Source organism: Sceloporus undulatus, chromosome 4, assembly GCF_019175285.1.
Source record: "Sceloporus undulatus isolate JIND9_A2432 ecotype Alabama chromosome 4, SceUnd_v1.1, whole genome shotgun sequence".
NCBI lineage: Eukaryota > Metazoa > Chordata > Lepidosauria > Squamata > Phrynosomatidae > Sceloporus > Sceloporus undulatus.
The window spans coordinates 42,437,360-42,456,871 of NC_056525.1; the positions used below are offsets into that span (position 1 = coordinate 42,437,360).

At 41.0% G+C, this 19,512-nt stretch overlaps 1 protein-coding gene across 2 annotated transcripts in view; it reads right to left on the bottom strand.

Annotated features, from left to right (window-relative positions):
• ACSS2 (acyl-CoA synthetase short chain family member 2) overlaps positions 1-13,281 on the bottom strand; it is a 59,048-nt gene extending 45,767 nt beyond the window's left edge. The window contains exons 1-2 of one of the 2 annotated variants that reach the window (XM_042465770.1): positions 13,010-13,281; positions 4,557-4,752 (exon numbers count right to left, since the gene is read on the bottom strand). In XM_042465770.1, coding sequence (XP_042321704.1) covers positions 4,557-4,752; positions 13,010-13,154 — 341 coding nt within the window. In that variant the 5' untranslated portion in view covers positions 13,155-13,281. The remainder of the gene's footprint in view (positions 1-4,556; positions 4,753-13,009) is intronic. The other variant, XM_042465771.1, reaches the window with a different exon arrangement.
• Positions 13,282-19,512: the final 6,231 nt, after the last annotated feature.

Sequence of the window (19,512 nt, forward strand, 5' to 3'; positions counted from 1 at the left end):
TTTTTCTTGGAAACTCTTTCACCTGGAAGTACTCCCCTGAAAGCCCCTTCTTCAAACTTAATTTTATTGGAAAATCTTTGGATTATCCCTGTGTTCCAATACCTTAATATAACTAAGGGCCCATACAGACAGGCCAAAATAAAGCTGCTTCGGGTCACTTTGGAGGTATGCTGTTTAAATGATGCATGTATCTCAAGAGGCCAGAAGCTGTGCCAAAGCTGCGCTCCAGTCCTTAGGATGGGAGCATGGCTTTGACGTGGCTTCCAGCCTCTTAGGATCATGCATCATTTAAACAGCATACCTCCATAGTGACCCAAAGCAGCTTTATTTTGGCCTGTTTGTATGGGCCCTAAGGTAAAGAATGTGTAATTGAATTAATCTCTCATTCCTTCCCTGTTTATCCATGCCTATATTTCCCCCTACCTCTGTTGTTTGCCTGTGTCGCCTTTAAACTAAGAGCCCTTTGAGGTTCTTTACAAAGCACCATCTAATTAAGTATTATCTATGTTCATAAAACAAATGAGCTTGTTAATCCAAGAGTAAGCATTTCCTTAGCCTCATTTGTAGATTAATTGGGGGGGGGACTATAGTAATCGTAATAAATTCTTCAAGTAAACTGAATATTGGTGCTTTCACTGGAAATCATTGTTGCTCAAAGAAAAGCATGTGAGATCTGCACTAGTTAGCAAGATATGTTTCTTCTCAAAGCCTGATTAACAATATCCTCATCCATCCAACCAAAACAAGCAGAGGCTACAGAGCAACTACTGGACAAACTCAGTACAGACCAAAGATCCAAAAGGTTAACCTGCACACAAATATGATGTTTGCACTTCAAAGGCTGTTTTACAGACAATGCTGTATACCAGAGGCTCACTCCATTTAAGAATATATTTTGTGGTAATAAAAGAATACATTTTGTGATCATTCATCTAGTTATAGCAAAAAAAAGCACTTAATGACATTTATTGCCTTAAGCCCTAGAAACTAAAACAGTTGTGAGTACCACAAGCTTTATCTTTTATCTCAATGAAGGCCCAGAATCATCTCATCTTTCATGCAATGTAATGTAATGGGGGTAAAAATCTGGGATACAAAATTGAAGTGCCAAAGCAAAAAGAAGAGAAAGTAGCTTCCTAAAACAGCAAAGCATAGAAAGACAAGACAGCAACATAAGGAAGAATAAAGCAACGCTCTGAGTTCAATTTTACTAGTTGTCCAAAAACTGGAGCATGATCTGGACCCATATGAAAGTTTCCTTTGAACCTCTGTTTAGTCTTGCCTATCCATATTTGAGGTAGATGAGAGTCTGGCTGATTCCCATGCAACACAATCTGGCTGCAAGTATTATCTGATAAAGAGAATATTCAAGGAAAAGATTTAGCTCACAGCTGGGAAGACAATGTCCACTGCAGATGTTGTTGGACTGACTCCCAACAAGCCCAACCAGTATTGCAGTCCAGTAATTTCTTGGCAGGATCAAAGATTGCCCAACATTCAGTTAGCCATGAAAGGAATCTTAAACCCACTTTTCTCAAGGTACAGCATGTTTCCCATTAGGAAAGACTAGAGTATTAGGGCCCTTTTTTATTACAGAAAGGTTTATAATTTTTGTAAGACTTCATGGACTGACAAAAATAACTAAAAAAATTGAAGTGGCCAGAAGTTCACTTCTTGTTTTGAAAAACAAGTATTTTGCAGAAGTTGGGGTCTGTATGTCATCCCCAACTGTACTTTGCCTAACCTGGCTTAGAAATAATTTCGTCATTCTAGACAAGCCATGAAAGAAAGAGGATAAAAGGAGAATTCTACTTAAGATTGTTCTTATTCTTTTAGACCAGAAATACCTTATGGGCTATGGGCTAATAAAAGTGCCTGGTATTTCTCAAAAATAGCTAAGTGATGTCATTTCAACCATTAATGTTCTAAGTAATTAGCTGCACACACAATTTAATTAACATCACTATTTAATGAATTTCCTCACTAATCTCAGCAAGTGTAATTTTTAAAGAACTGCTAGCAATGAACTCCGTCTCCTACACTGCTACAAAATTTAATTAACGTCACTATTTCATGAATTCACTAAATGAGAAGCAAGATGCGGGAGTTTACAGGATCACATACTCCCTTCCCTTATCGCTTTCTTCTAAAAAACGAATGCCTACTAACATAGAACTGCCAGGACTAGCATAAACCAAATTTCCATTTAAACCAGGAAATAAAATCTGGTTTCAGACTCTGGGCAAAACAATTATCCTGGTTAGCTCAAATCACAATTAGAATTGCTGCTTAATGTGAACCACATCTGGGAGGCGAAGCAATCTTGATATCTGCTCCTGATTGATCATGGTTAAGCAATTTATTTATTACAGTATAATGCCACTTTCCCTCCTATTAGCTCATAATCTCTTGCTCCTACATGTAACTTCAGAACAATCCTGTGAAGTAGAACTATCAATGTTAGGTCTGCACTGGCCACAAAGTACAAAATTAGATTAAAAGTCCCCATAAATTGGGAACAATTCTCAGCCCAATGCTTGCCAAAAGAAGTCACATTGTCATGTCCATGCACAAATACACAATATGGCACAGACTCTATAACAAAAATCCACAGGAAACTCTACAACACCCACAATGCCAATAAGCAGGAAGACATTTTCCACACCTTGTCACCACATCCATTACCAGACATGCAACCACAAATAAATACTTGGCCCGAAAGCTGTGCTTACTAGGAGTATGTGATCCTGTAAACTCCAGCATTCTCAAAACTATTTTTGAGAACCACAACCATAACCCCACTTGTCTACTTGAAGAATGTTTAGGCGATAAAGGTTTGACAGTTGCAAAGCCAGGCAACCATTCTTAGAGACGTATAGCCCCAGTGATGTCAGTGTGACTTACTTCCTAATAAATACAGATAGGATTCATAGCACACTTCCTGGCTCTTTTGTAATTCTGTAAACTATGTATATACTAATTGGAAGAAGAGGGAACTGGAACAGTCAGGAAAAGGAAATAAATAAGAGTGTCTCTGCCTACAAGGATTAAACAATGATAGCCAATGGAAAAATGATTTATTGGTCTCCTTGAAAAAGAGACAAAAAATAAGAGGCATGATGAATGTTAATTAAGTTAATAATAGGAAACTGTTTTCTTCCTGCAGCAAGAATTCCTTACACATATGATACTTCATGTACAGACTGTCAAACCTCACTTAAAGTGTCTGTATTCTGATCAGGTTTCTGAACCTCAGAGTGACCATTTGAAAATACAGTGGTACCCCGGGATACGAATTGATCGCGTTACGAAATTTCCGGGATACGAAAAAGTTACATAGGAAAAAACTGTTCCGGGTTACGATATTTTTTTCGGGTTACGAAAGTTTTTTCGGCGCGAAATTCAAATGCGAAGCGTGGCTAGCGGCTTTCCAGCCGCTAGCCGCGCTTCGGAAAAGCCTTTTTCGGGTTGCGAAATGTATCGGGTTACGAACGCCGCGGCGGAACGAATTAATTTCGTAACCCGAGGTAGCACTCTGAGAGTGGAAGAAGGCTGACATTTTGAAAACACAATGGTGGAAAAAGTCATCCATGCCTTGGCTATGCATCTAGTATATGCCACTACAGGCCTTTAAGTGAGGCATCTACTATTTAGGAAAACAATGGTGTCTGTTTGTTGCAAGTTATGCAGAAGACTTTTGGAAGTACAGTGGACCCTTGTTATACGCTGGAGTTTGGTTCCAAGATCCCCCATGTATAACAAAACCCATGTATGCTCAAGTCCCATTAAATATAATGACACAGCAAAATGGTGTCCCTTATAAAAAATGGAAAATCAAGGTTTGATATTTGAAATTTATACTTTTTTTGAACATTTTAAAACCATGTATGGTTGAATCCGTGTATAAAAAAATCTGTGTATAAGAAGAGCCGACTACATGCAAAAACCACTGATCTTGTCCTCTTTTTTTTAAATAAGAGGAGCATTACATAGATTTTCAAAATTATTTTGGAGGTCACTGCTTCCATCACAGTATGAAATTAGAAAAGTCAGAATTGTTTACAGACAATCAAAGGCTTTCATAGCCAGTATCCATAGCTTTTTGTGGGTTTTTTGGGCCCGAAAAACCCACAAAAAACCATTTAGATAATTTCCCCATTTTAAAGCCATGTACCTTACAGAAGTGCTTTCATACTAAATTATAGCACTGTGATTTTACTTTAACTGTCAAGGCAACATCCTATGGAACCCTGAAATTTGTAGTTTAGGGAGGGCTATTTAGAATTCTCAGCCAGAGTGTTATAGTGCCTCACCAAACTACAAATCATTGGTCTCCACAGGATGAGCCATGGCACTTAAAGTGGAATCATTGTGCCTTAATTCTGTTAGTGTGAAAGCCTTAAGAGAGGGTCTACTGAAAGTGAGTTCTCAGGACAAAAAAAAAAATCCTCTATCAGCTGTTAATATAATATAAAGTAATCCAGTGCTACAGACATTTTCTTAATTCTGAACGTGTATCACAACTGTCTATATTGCAATAAAAATCAGAACATTACCAGTAAAAAGCTATTTTGTCTCCAAGTTTTTTCTCATAGACATTTCTGTCCAACAGATTGTAGCAAATGTTGGTCGTAGCCCCTTTCATCCATTCAATAACGATTTTCCCTTTGGTGACATCAAAGTTGTACTGAAGAAATGATCCAGTGTGTTGACTTCTCCAGTAAAATTCTTTGGCAATATCGCCCCAAAATTCTGTAAGAAAATGGGGGGGGGGGGGACAAAAACATCCAACTTAATCCAAGGTAAAATGACTCGGCAGCAATAAATAGGTAAAAATTAGTGGATCTTCTTTAAGGAAGTGGGATGCTTTCCTATGCACATAAACCCCACTTAAGTCGATAGGACTTTGAAGTTAGCATGCACAGGATTGCGTTGTTAGTAAAAGGAAAGTTTGATGATATCAATGCAAAACTCTTGCCAGTTCTACACAGTAATATCTTAAGTCCATTTCTAACAAACAAATAGTTATGGCTTGCAGACATAGTTTTATTTGGTTTTGTTTTGTTTTGGTAGATGTAGACTTGTATCTCCACCCTAACTATATTTATTTAATGGTAAGCCGAAAAGAATCTAAGAGCTGTGCTAAACCAGAACCAAGGCCCATCTAATCCAGCATCCAGTTTTCCCACAGTGGCTAGTCAGGTGCTTCTGGAACACTCAGAAGCAGAACAGCAAAGAAAGAGCTGTCCCACTGTTGTTCCCAGCCACTACGGTACTCAGTGTCATACTTACCATTATACCTTAAAGTTATATATGGCCAGGTTTCATACACTGCATGGAAGTATGTGTTTGGAAAGGCCCAATATATATCATGTTCAATTATTTGGTTTCTTCCCAATTTTAATTACAAAACTATGCTTAAAATCAATCTTTGCATCTACAGTCTTGCCCTCTATATCCACAAGTTCTGCATCCATGGATTCAACCATCCACAGAAAGTCAAACAAAATTTAAAATCCAAAAAGCAAACCTTGATTTTGCCATTTTAAATAAGTGACACCATATTACTATGCCATTATATATGATGGGACTTGAGCATCCATGGGGTTTGGTATCCACAAAGTATCCTGGAACCAAACTCCAGCAGATACCAAGGGCCCAATGTACTAAGATATCCACTGCTAGTCACAATGCACCACCCACATACTTTTTAATGCACATGCCAAAGTACACAATGCTTCACAGTAGCCTTCTGCTTTTTTGTAGAAACTGTTTGACAATGGTATTTCCCAAATTCCAGAGTGTTAAACAGATCAGCTTGCTGCTATAAACAAACACAAAAGAACCTTAGGGGTAGCAAATGAAGGTGAAGCACAATCTGGCCAACAAAGCTTTGTGCCACCCATGATTAAATCTGCTGTCCTCAAGGTGCTATAAAAATCTGTTTCTGTGTGTTCCAAACATCACTAACCTGAAATTATGTCCAATAGAATCTAATTTATAAAGTGCCTTCCACCGTCACTGGAAACACATCCCAGAATTGCTGCTGTCAGTTTGAGAAATAAAACTATTTACAGAAGAACTGTTTATTCATTTGACAGATAATGTCACTACAACGTCTACACTAGATTCTATCACACAAAGGGTCAATGATATTTTCTAACACTGAAATTCAGAAAAATGGTACAGATGGAAATCTGGCTAAATATTTTCTCTCTGAATACACCTGGATGCTTGAGGTATGAACAGATGGAATGCACTTTCATGTTGTTAATTCTGGGTCTACTGGGATGTACCCAGGAATGCTTAACCACAGTAAGCAATTTCTATCATGGTTCCTTAGTCCTTTCTCATTTCTAGACACAGTACTAAAAACTACAGTTAACCACACTTCCTCATTTTCGCAATCACTTCAAGGAAAGCATTCACTGTAGTAGTTGCATAAATCAAGGAAAAGACAACAGCCATTGTAGGAGACTTCTTCCTGGTACAGATAAATTTCCAAACTGTACAACTCAACATCACACCCATTGTTTTTCTTATGACTTCTCTCCAATGATTCACCTGTTCTTCACTAAATCGGTACTGCAAAATGTAATTTTTTTCAGGTCATTGCAAAAGTTCAGCTCACTCTAAGCTGGTGATCAGTGCCTATCTGTGTGTTGCTAAATTACGGGGAGAAATACTGGTTTGAGTGTTGGACTATGACTCAGGAAACCAGGGTTCAAATCCCCGCTTGGCCACGGAAACCACTGGGTGACCCTGTGATAGAGTTGCCTTAGAGTTGCCATAAGTCAGAAAAGACTTAAAGGCACACCACAACAACAAAACGACCATACTCTCTTTAAGTAGGAGAAAGCCAACTATGCCTTCTTGCTTTTAAACACATTTGCAACTTTTTATCATCTAAGGCGGGTTACAGACCACCCGTTTGGGGCGGCGTGCACCCGCCCGTTTCCCCGCTGTATCGGGGCCTTTTTTTTGTTTAGCCGATCTAACGATGCGCTAATCCGCCACTTTGCAGGCTGCTGGGAAGCGGCAAAAGGCCGCTTCACCGCAGCCTGGAAAGGGGTGTCCTTAGGGCTTCAAGCCCCAAGGACACCCCACGGCGGCGAGGAGGAGGAGAAAAGGGCCGCTTGGCCCCTTTCTCCTCTGCGTCGCTGGGCGCAGCTGTCTGAAGGCTGTGCCCAGCGATGCAAAGCCAGGAAGGAGCTCTGAAACAGAGCTCTTTCTGGGGTCACAGAAAGGGCGCCATAGGTGCCCTGGCGCAGCCCCAATACTTCACAACCACGCCACCTCATTTGGAGGCGGCGCAGTTGTGAAGTAGTGATGGCGGCAGCTGTGTGGAACGGCCGCCATCATTTTCTACGCGCAGAGCGCGTACTAGGTTTAAGGGGTGCGGAAGCACCGCCCCTTCCTAACCCTTGTACGCGCAGAGCACGTACTTTAAGGCCTGTTTGTAATGGGCCCAAGATCTGGGAAGAAAAAATATTTCTTCCACCCAGCAATACAAGTTTTTTCTATAAGGATTCCAGCAAAATTTTGGAAAAGGGGAATGTGAGAATGCAACATTCAAACCCAAGTCCATCAGTGGTCTTCACCCAAAGCAAAGTCACAGGATCACCTCTGAAGAAGTTGTATAGATGACAGTTAAACCAAAAGATTCCACATGCTTGATTGCTCTTCAAACAGTCCACAAGCCACTGGATGAAGCAAAAATGCTACACTGGCTGAACCTAAGTATGTATTTGAACCTGTACCATCAAATACCAAAACAATATGTTTAGGAGAACACTGCTAAATTTTATTGTACTGTACTGTCACAAACTGCACAGATAAATAAACAGAGTGTACCATGCAGAAATAGCTCAACATTGTTTAAGAGTAGACAACCATACTGTACCAGAGAGATGAGAGCTATGCAGTTCTAAAGATGTTGTAGGACTGCAATTTACAATGTTCTTCTTTAAGCTGGCAATCCTTGCTGAGACCTGTAGTTCAACAACATCTGGAAAGCTGCACAATTCTCACCCTGTCTTAAATGGATGGGCGACCAAAATGGTGAAAGGTCTGGAAACCATGCTTTATGAGGAGGGACTTAGGGAGCTGGGTATGTTTAACCTGGAGAAAAGATGGTTAAGAGGTGATATGATAGCCCTGTTTAAGTATTTAAAGGGGTGTCATATTGAGGATGGAGCAAGGGAAGGCCAAGAAAACTCTCAAACCGCTTTTGTAGAAAGGAAAAACTTTGTCCCTGCCTACAGGAGCAAATAGGAAGAGCTAAACCCAGATTACAGGAGGACAGGACCCTCTCTGCTGGGAAAGAGATTCCACCTGAACATTAAGAAAAACTTCCTGACAGTAAGGGCTGTTTGACAGTGGAACACGCTCCCTCGGAGAGTGGTGGAATCTCCCTCCTTGGAGGTCTTTAAACAGAGGCTGGATGGCCATCTGTTGAGAGCTTTGATTTGTGTTCCTGCATGGCAGGGGGTTGGACTGGCTGACCCTTGTGGTCTCTTCCAACGCTATGATTCTATAGTAAGTAGTTTACCACTTTTCCAGGGCATTCCTTCTGGAAAAAAATCCTCTGCTTGTCCAGGGTCCACTGACTATTGTCCATTGACTGTTAAAACTCTGAAACCATATATATATATATATATTCTAATCCCTAGACAACACCAGGAGAGTCCTACAGATCCTGCTCAATGCTCTGTGCCAGTTCTGGAGCTCTCAAAGGAAGCCAGGCATTGTCGCTAGCTAATCTAATTCATGATTAAGAAAAGAAGAGGAGCCACCATTAGCCCCCAAGAAGTCACCTTCATTAGGCTTTGCCTCTTACAAACTACCACCTAGCAGCCATTCCCCCAAACTGGAGAACCGACTTACATGAAGAACTTAAACTTGATGTTTGATGTTCTTTCTTTTTCTCTCCTGATCTTTTTTTTAAAATAATTGTGTTCTGTCTTTTAAATCAGAGTTAGGCAACTTGAGATTGCTAGACTGCAACTCCCAACACAGCCAGTGGTATGGGATGATGGGAGCTGCTGTCTAACATTTGGAGGGCCACAAGTTTCCAATCCTTGTTTTATTTTATTTTTTAATTTTAAAATAAATTTTATTAACAAATCAGTTTACAAAAAAGTCAGACAAAACATTTATTAAATAAACCAAATGAAATTGACTACAAATATAAAGAAAATACATACATACATAAAACCATCCTTCCCCCCCCACTCCTGCCCCCCCAGTGACTTCCCACATTACTCTGTCTATGATTTCCAACTATAACATCCTCGTATGCCTCTATAGCTAATCCATCTTTTACAAACTAAGGCCTGATACAGACAGGCCAAAATAAAGCTGCTTCGAGTCACTTTGGAGGTATGCTGTTTAAATGATACATGCGTCCTAAGAGTCCAGAAGCCGCACCAAAGCCACCTCCAAAGTGACTCAAAGCAGCTTTATTTTGGTCTGTCTGTATAGGGCCTAACTTTTCTAAATCTTTGTAACTTAATTAACAAGAAAAATAATAATACATTTGTGAACTTGGGATCTGCAGTCTTGATTACTCACAGAAAGCAAGTGGGAAGGTGGAGGAGCACCCAGCCATTGAAATCAATGAGATCCCAATATCAGTGATTTTTCTGATTCATGGGGGGGGGGGAGTCCGAAACAGATCCCCCGCAAATCGGAAGGGATGACTGTATAACCAACATTCTTCAATTTAGAAATGCTTTCCTATTTGGTCATCAAAGCCTACAATCATACTATCTTTTTCTTTTGAGGTTCTTTTTTTCATATAATTCACAAAAGGTTTCCATGTTTTCAAATATGTCTGTAGTGGATGTCCCTTCAACAGATTGGTCAAGTTGTCTGATGTAACCAGGTCCCATAGTTTCTCTATCCACTCCTCAATACCCAGCATTTCCTTATGTCTCCAATATTCAGCATACAATATTCTTGTTTCTGTAATTGTATAACAAATCAATATACTGTGTTCGTTCTCTATTTTCTTACTAAAATCCACTATATTTAAAAGAAATAAAGTGGGCCTTTGTTATCCGCTATCCCCCATGGATAGCAAAATCTGTGGATGCTCAAGTCCCATTAAATATAACAGAAAAGGAAAATGGTGTCTCTAATATAAAATGGAAATTTGAGGTTTGCTATTTGGAATTTAACTTTTTTTAATATTCTCAACCCATAGATGCTTCAATCGGTGGATAAAAAATCCATGGATAAGCAGAGCTGACTGTAGTTTGCAAATCTGTGAGCAGGCCCCATCTTTTGTTGATATATAAGCCACCCTCAGAGCTTTTCCTGTTGTAAAGTGGGAAATACAGTAAAAGCTATAAATAAATAATGCTGACAAAAACCTAGTGGGAGATAAATATTCTAGAATCTATAGAAAATACTATGGGTCTCCCAGAATATCCCAAACTGGTACAGAATTTCAAGAGTGTTAGCATGTTCTTCCACTGTCCATAAATGTTACTTCCATAGACAAAGCTCTGAACACTGATCAATTCTTGGTGGTGCTGTTGGTGTAAGTTTTGTACATTTAGCACATCAATATTTGGAAAAACAAACACACAAACAGACACAAGAGAAAAAGATTTTACATCCATACTGGCAATTGCCCACTATGTTTTACTGTAAATTCAGATAAGTATCTGTAGTTTAGCATGGTCAAAGAAAAGCAGTAGGAAAGGACTAAAACATTTATGCACTGAGCTTGGTAGTTTTCAAATGTACAGCTCTGGACTCTCAACAGGTCCTCAGACACACTGCTTGGTTTACACTTAGATTTGCAAGCAAACAAGAGAAGAAGAATCTACTCTGTAACTTGACATATAAGATGCAGAGGGTTAAAAAGACTTGAGGTTGTGGAACTGACAAGGGCTTCCCTCTACACACCCACCAGCAACAGTAATCCTAGTAGGGAGGGAAGTCAAAGGCATATAGCAGTGTTCACCTGGAAAATCAGTCTGCAAAGGGATCTTGTAGCACCTTGGAGACTATGGTCCAAAACGCACTGCAGAAATAATCCAATTTGAGAACTCTTTAAATGCCCTGGCTCAATGCTAGGGAATTCTGGGAATTGGAGCTTTCTGAGACATTTAGCCTACTCTGTCAGAAAGCTCTAGTGCCACAACAAACTACAATTTTCCTAGCACTGAGCCAGGACAAGTAAAGCAGTCTCAAGCTGGATTATTTCTACAGTGTGTTTTGGACCTAAGTGAAAGAAAAAAGCTGGCAGCGTGAGTTTTTGTAGACTTGAGCCAATTTCCTGAGATGCGTGCAGAATGCTCAAGCTAAGTAGGAACTGTAGTTTATCACAGCACCCAAGCTCTGTGAAAAGGAAGGCTAAATGTCTCACAAAACTACAGTTCCCAGAATCCCCAAGCATTGGGTCAGGGCAGTTAAAATTTTCTCAAACTGGATTATTTCTACAGTATGTTTTGGCCGATTGTCTCAAAGGTGCTACAAGATCTCTTTGCTTAGTAAGCAGAGAGGGGCACCCATGCCATAATTACTACCCAAACCTTCTAGGTTAGAAATATAGTATTCTTGACTTTACACCTGGTAGAACCTCCAAGGTAACACATCGTTTACAAGGTCCTGCATGGTTCAAACCACTTGCTGGCTTGCTTTGGACCACAAAACTGGCACCCACCCTGTTGCCCCAAGAAAGGGGCTGGAGGAAGAGCCATGACAGCCAGCATGGGATAGTGGTTTGAGAGCTGGGCTAGGACTCTAGAGGCCAGGGTTCGAATCCCCACTTGGCCACAGAAATCCACTTTGGCAAGTCACACTCTCTCAGTGTCAGATTGTTGTTGTTGTTGTTGTTGTGTGCCTTCAAGTCATTTGGGTTTCCTTGGCAGGTTTCCTCAGAGAGGGGTTTGCCCTTGGCATCCTCTAAGGCTGAGAGAGTGTGACTTGCCCAAGGTTGAGTTTTTCTGCTTGAGTGAGGATTCGAACCCTAGTCTCCAGAGTCATAATCAGACTTGGCTGTTTACAGAGAGGGAAACTGTCACCGGCCTTGCTGCTCTGAGACATCTGAGTGTTGGAGTAGTAGTCTGGAGAGCAGGGTTCGAATCCCCACTCTGCCATGGAAACCCAATGGGTGACCTTAGGCAAGCCACACTCTCTCAGCCTCAGAGGCTAGCGATGGTGAACTCCCTCCGAAGAAAAGAGCCAAGAAACCCCATAATAGGGTTGCCATGAGTTGGTAAGAAGGCGCACAACAACGTGAAGAGCCACAAAAAGAGCACATGGCCCAGCAAAGGAGAAGAGGGTGAACTGCAGCCAGACAAGCCCCAGGCCCCTGGCAGACACCCAAGGGCCACAACTTCCAGATACCACCCTCTTTTCCCCAGACACGTCCTCCATTTCAGCCTTCTTCCATCCAGGAGGAATTCCAAAAGGTCCTCCATTTTGAGCAGGGCTAAGAAGCATGGGCTTATATATCGATAGGAGTGCTTTCAGCTTTTGTTTTGGTCACGCCCTCCATTTTTTCTTCCATGTCCTCCTTTTTGTGGTGCCTTGTCCTCCTCCTTTTGCAGTTAAGAGTCTGGTTACCCCGAGGGACAAGGCACCACAAAATGGAGGATGTTCACGAAAAAATAGAGGACACCAACCCCCCCCCCAAAAAAAGAAACTTAAAAGACTCCTAGAAATATGAACTGCTGGCTTCTCAAAATGGAGGGCATTCTGGGATTCCTCCTAGATAGAAAACCTCAAAACGCTCTTACAAATGTAAATCCACTCTCTTTAGTCAGGCTCAAAATGGAGGACATGCTTTGGACAGAAAACAAAACCGCAAAACCGTCTTAGAAATATAGTCAGGCTCAAAATGGAGGAGGTTTCGGAGTTCCTCCTGGACAGGAAACAAAAGCTCGCACCCCTCCTGTCAATGTAAACCCAGGCTCTTTAGTCAGGCTCAAAATGGAGGAGGAGGGGAGGCGTGTCCGGGAAAAGGAGGGCGGCGCCTGCGGCCGAGGCTCACCGTGGGGCTCCTCGACGGAGCGGCGGTACAAGTCCCGGTACTTTTCCAAGGAAGGGACGTGGGAGTCGCGGGCCAGCTCCGGCGGGGCTCGGAAGAAGAGCCTGTCGCCGTCGCCTCCGCTGCGCTCTTCGTCGGGCAAAACCATCCTTTGCAGAGAGAGAGAGAGAGAAAGGCGGGAGAGGAGAAGGGAAGCGCCGCTCGGGCCCTCTTCTCTTCTGACCCAGGAGGCACTGACTGAGGAGGCGGGCGACACCCAGCAGCAGCAGGGCCACTTCTCCTCCTCTGACGTAAGAGGGAGGAGCCTCTCCTGGCCCCGCCCACTCCCTCAGGCTGCCTTCGCCTCAGAGGAGGCTCAAATAATAACGCCCCGCAAAACTACACTTCCCACAATTCTCTGCGGCGTTGAGCCAAAAGGCCTTCATAACGTTCTCTCAGGCTGGGAGTCTGTTTTGGACTTCTGTTAACTAACTTTTAAGGTCCAAATACACACGGCACAGAGAGATGATAATCCAGTTTGAGAGCGCTTGAACTGCCCCTTAGCTCAGTGCTAAGGAATCCTGGGACTTGTAGTTTATTGTGGCACCAGGAGTTTCTCTGACAGAGAAGGCTACATGTCTCATAAAGCGACTGTTCCAAGATTTGCCTCGCGCAGAGTCAGGGCAGTTAAAGCAGTCTCAGACTGGGTTACTTCTTGCAGTGTGTTTTGGGACTTCTGTTAATTTAGGTCCAAAACACACACACAGGAGAAATAATCCAGGCTGAGACCGCTTTAACTGCCCTGCCTCAGTGCTAGAGAATCCTGGGATTTGTAGTTTTATCGTGGCATCAGAGCTATCTCTCTGACAGAGAAGGTTAAATGTCTCACAAAACTACACTTCCCACAATCCCCTGGCATTGAGCCAAGGCAATTCTAAAGTAGTCTCTCAGACTGGGTTATTTCTTGCAACGTGTTTTGGACTTCTGTCAACTTAATAGTTTATTGCATAGTTTCATTTATTAGTATTAGTTTATTACATATTATGATAATATTAATAAAAGTACATAATACAATAGTATTAGTTTATTACATATTACAACTTTGTTTATTTATATAGTATTCATAATTTTGTAGAAAATTTATTTCATTAAAAAAATTCATCATTTTAATTATGAAATACACTCATCCCTCCACATTTGAGGCTTTGATATTTGTGGATTTGATTATTAACGGATTTGATTAATATGTTCTCTCTAGGAACATGTAGGTCCTCCAGTGCAACTCTATGGTCAACTTTAACCAAAAGTCGCACTGAAGGACCTAGAGGTTCCTAGAGAGAACCTCCTCCAGTGCAACTCTATGGTCAGTGTCTGTCAGAGGGTTTCAGTGCGCTCAGTGCATGCTGATTAAGAAGCACGAATTTACATTTATAGGAGTGTTTTGAGCTTTTGTTTTCTGTCCAGGAGGAATTCCAGAATGTCCTACATTTTGAGCCTGACTAAGAAGCGTGAATTTACATTTATAGGAGTGTTTGAGGTTTTATTTTCTGTCCAGGTGAAATTCCAGAATGTATTCCATTTTGAACGAGACTAAGGAGTTTATCACACTGGGGCTAATTTCTGCATTAATGAGAAATTAAAGTGCATTTAAAGCATCCCACAAATAAAGCAAAAATGGTGAGTGACTGCGCAAATAAAGTGATATCGGAAATGCACTGTCACTGAAATCCCAAAAGTAAAAAGATGCCCGTTAATGCTTTTTTGTGGCCACTTTAATGGTGAGTTTTGTGCAATGTTGTGTGAAATTGCTTCACGTAATTACACAATTTTTCCAGCATATTCATTGGATAAATTCTCGATCTCCTTCGTGTGATAAACTCATATAGTCTGCATCCAAGGTTGGTGTCTGCTGGTGCAGTAACTCATGGTGTCACCCCCACTGACCTCCTCTTATATCACATCATACAGAATCCTTAGTCATATTTTTCTGTACCAATGTTACTCATAAATCATTATTCCCATATATCATAGAATGTACAGTTGGCCCTCCACATTTGCCGCTTTGACTTTTGCAGTTTTGGTTATTTGCGAATTTGATTAATATGTTTTCTCTAGGAACCCCTACATCCTCCAGAGAGATTCTGCTGGAAACTGACCATACAGTTGCGCTGGAGGATCATTCTAGAGATTACTACAGAAAGCACTTCTCTAGGCATTTGTAGATCCTCCAGTATGATTATATGGTCGACTTTTGGCAGATGTTGACCACAGAGTTGTGCTGGATGATCTAGAGATTCCTGAAGAAGTGGTCTCTCAGGTTAAAAAAAAAAAAAGTAGTGCTTTTTTATTTGTTGTTTTTCCATTTTCACGGGGGTCCTGTGCCCCTAACCCCAACAAATGTGGAGGGAATGCTGTAATGGCAATAGTTGTGACATAAACAACTGGCACCATTAAAATTATACTTTTAAATTACACACAGCCTAAATGGATTTACACTGACATAATTTAATGTGCTTCAAGTGAAAATTTGGAAAAATTATGTTTTTTAAAGAAAATAAAAACTAAAAAAAAGTTGAATTATAAATTAATTTTAATGAAATTTTAATTTTAAAAACCTAACCTGGGAACTCTTCTTTCTCCTCCCACTGAGCCTCACTCTGCACACACCATCTCTTCAGCATTTTAATGGGACGCAGGCGAATGCCACAGCTGTTTCTGCAAAAAGCAGATGTTTGAGAAGCATTGGTGTCACGCACCCATTAGGATGTCACCTGGTGCGGTTTGCATCCCCTGCAACCCCTTGTGACACCACTGTCTGCATCTAACCTACTGCATCACTTTTCAGTGTCTAGCCTGCCTATTGAATAATTCCAATTTGGAGCACAGAACCTATTTCGGTGGCCCCACGGTCAGTGTCCTTCTGTGACTCAGAAATAGCGTGATTCATTTGTGGGTGGGAATTCCAACACATGCCACTTAGGATGTATTCTTACATTCCTTTTCATAGTGAAACCCCTGGGATCAGCTACCTAGCAGTCAAGGCCACGTTCCCGTTGGACAGTAATAGCGGCTGGTGGGAGAAAGTTCAGTTACCTCATCTTTTTTTTTCCTTTTTTTGGCATACAGAGCTATAGAGCGGAATGCTGACTTCAATCAAAGGAATTTTATTCTGGCTTTTTAAAATTCACTCCCTAGTTTTCTTACATAATTTCAACCTAGCAAATGAGGAAATCAAAATAGTTAAAGATTTCCCAAACCTTGGATCAAACCTTGATCAGAACGAAGACTGCAGTCAAGAAATCAGAAGAAGATTAGGAATGGGAAGGGCAGCTATGAAAGAACTAGACAAAATCCTAAAATGTAAAGATATACTGAACACTAAACTTTAGAATTGTTCAAACCCATTCCCCATTGTTGTTGTTTGTTGTTAGTTGCCCTCGAGTCAAGTCCAACTCATGGCGACCCAGTGGTTGAGGCACCTCCAAGACTGTCCTCTACTGCTCTGCTCAGGCCCTGTAAACCCATGCCTGTGGCCCCCCTGATTGAGTCCATCCATCTGTGGTCACCTCCTCCTCCTTCTACCCTCTATCTAGCCTAGCATTGTTTTCTATAGTAATCCATGCCTTCTCATTATGTGGCCAAAGTACAACAACCTCAATTTGATCATCTTGGCTTCAAAGGAGAGTTCCAGTTTGAGCTGTTCAAGGACCCATTTGTTTGTCATTTTGGCCATCCAGAGTATCCTTAGAACTCTTCTCCAGCACCACATCTCAAATGCTTTGATTTTCTTTCCGTCTACTTCCTTTACTGTCCAGTTTTTGCATCCATATATGACGATGGGGTGTGGAGGTGAGAGCTGGACAGTGAAGAAAGCAGATAGGAAGAAAATCTATTCATTTGAAATGTGGTGCTGGAGGAGAGTGCTGAGGATACTATAGACATCCAAAAAGACAAGCAAATGGGTCCCAGAACAAATCAAGCCTAAACTCTCCCTAGAAGTCAAGATGACTAAACTGAGGTTGTCATACTTTGGACTTATCAAGAGAAGGCACCACCCATTAGAAAAGACAATGATGGTAGGGAAAGTAGAGGGCAGTAGAAAGAGAGGAAGACTGCATGCCAGATGGATAGACTCAGTCAGAGAAACCATGGGCCTGAGCCTCTCTTGTCATATGCCAACAGCACTGTTTTTAATGCTGTTGACAATTTACTTGCATTTTAACCTTTTGAATGTTTTTACTATGTTTTATTTGTTTTAAATTGTACAGTAATTACCTTAATCCTGGGAGCAGGCAAACTGGGACAACAAGAAACAACCAAAATGAACTTAGAAGAGAGCTATTTCTAAGCTGAATGTAATTTTAGTCAGATGCACCATCCTCCTTTTTTGACTACGTGGGGACCGAGAAAAAAGACAGTAGCGGCAGTAAAGTAACCCCAGCCAACTTGAACTACAGCAGAGCAACACCTGAACAAAATGCAGACCTGTGACTCCAACATATAATTTTTATCCTGGAGTGTTTAAAACATCTTTTGTCTGATCAAGAAACTAGTGGAACTTCGAAAGCTACATTATGTGTTTGTGTATTTTTATGGCCAATAAAAGGTCTGTCCATTATGGATTTTGGAATGGTTTCGTTTTGCTGTATGGCCAGCATGGCTACCTCGATACCAGCAATTTTATATTTGCAACTGTTATTGCATGGAAGTGTTACAAATGACAGAGAGGAACAGAGAGAGAAGTGGAAGAAGTAGTTCTGAAACATTTGTCCGAATGACACATGCAACAACTATAAGCAAATTATGGTACTTGCACATGTGGTCAACCATCCACCTGAGTAGACATTTGAGTCTTCGGAATTTAAAATACTTCAAATCTGAAAATCCATCATATGAAATAGCACAAATGACAAGCATTGTGTCTGAGACTGTAGAATAACCTGAAAGAGATTAGTACTGTCTGGTCAATTCCTGAGATTTGCCACTTGAAGTTGTAGTCATCAAGTGATTTTCAAGTTTAAGACTTAAACTGTGAACCAAAAACCATTGAGTTGGTTCCAGACAAGTTATACTTACTTAAAATAGACCCAGTGGAATCTATTCCAGTTAACTTACTCTGGCTCCAACCTATTCTCAGTAGCAGGTTCTACTGAAATCAGGGGGGCTTATTCCATGGTAAATACACATAGGTTCAGAGTGTTCTTCTCTTTATATTACATGAGAACTTTTTGCCTGGTGATTAACATTTTTAGGTCCAGTTACAAAGGCTGCCTTAATATCACTCAAATTTGGTGATAGGCTGCCCACCAATTATTTTTTAGGGAAAGGATTGTACTGATGTAAAGTTGAAGGCCTTCATGGCCAGCATCCATAGTTTTTTGTGGGTTTTTTGGGCTAGTGGCCAGGTCCAGAAAAGTTCTTCCTGATGTTTCGCCAGTATCTGTGGCTGGCATCGAAGATGCCAGCCACAGATGCTGGTGAAACGTCAGGAAGAAACTTTCTGGAACAGGCCACATAGCCCAAAAACCCACAAAAACTATGAATTGTACTGACTTTAGAGGTGCATATTTGTAGCACTGCTTCTCGCTTGCCGGATATTTTCCTTCCAGGAATTGACCTCCCCCCACCCCCCCAAAAAATCACTTTTTGAATCCTTAACTCTCGGTCCTATTCTTTTCTTGATGGATGTGTATTTTATCACAGACCAACAGTATGGACCACAATTTCACCTGCAAATTTTGTACATCTTCAATTAGAATTTCAGAAAATCCAGAGAATTCAGGTTATTGAGCTGCCTCTAACTCCTTGATTTACATGCAGCTATGATGGGTCACATTCGATTTCCAGTCCCATTATTAGTCAGCATCACCTTTGGCACAGAACATTACAGAGCAACATAGCAAAGAAAAGGTCTATGCACATTCCATTTTAGGCAAAGCAAGCTAGCCTCATTGAGATAACGGTAGCAGCACATCCATTATCCATCATCTGTCAGAAAATCAAACACGCCAAAAATACTCTGGCACACCAAAGAAGAATGATGTCTCTCATGAGTTTGTCTAACTTGTCAACTATCTCCATATTTAAAACAAGAAGAATAATTCCATTACTTCCCTTTACTCTTTCTGCATGTCTGTCAAACCTAATGACACATGCTCTGAACCTATCATGTAATAAAGTGATCTCAGAAAGTATCTCCACAATAGGAGCCAGATAGAAGGACAAATATGTTTCCCTGAAACACACACACACACACACACACAACACAACACCAACACATGTTGAGCAACTGCTATCTTCATGAACAGACTAGACTGATGTGATTAAAAATCGAAACTAGTATTCAGTTAACCAAATTAGAACATCAATCAACTTTCTGTTTAACAGGTTTCCCTGTTCAGCGCAAGCTCCAAATATCAGGAAATTGCAGCTATTAAGGACTACTCCCTTAACAGAAACATCATTTGGGTAATATGGACATGTATAATTGCCACATGGAAAGGACAAGTTGCTTATCTGTAACTGTA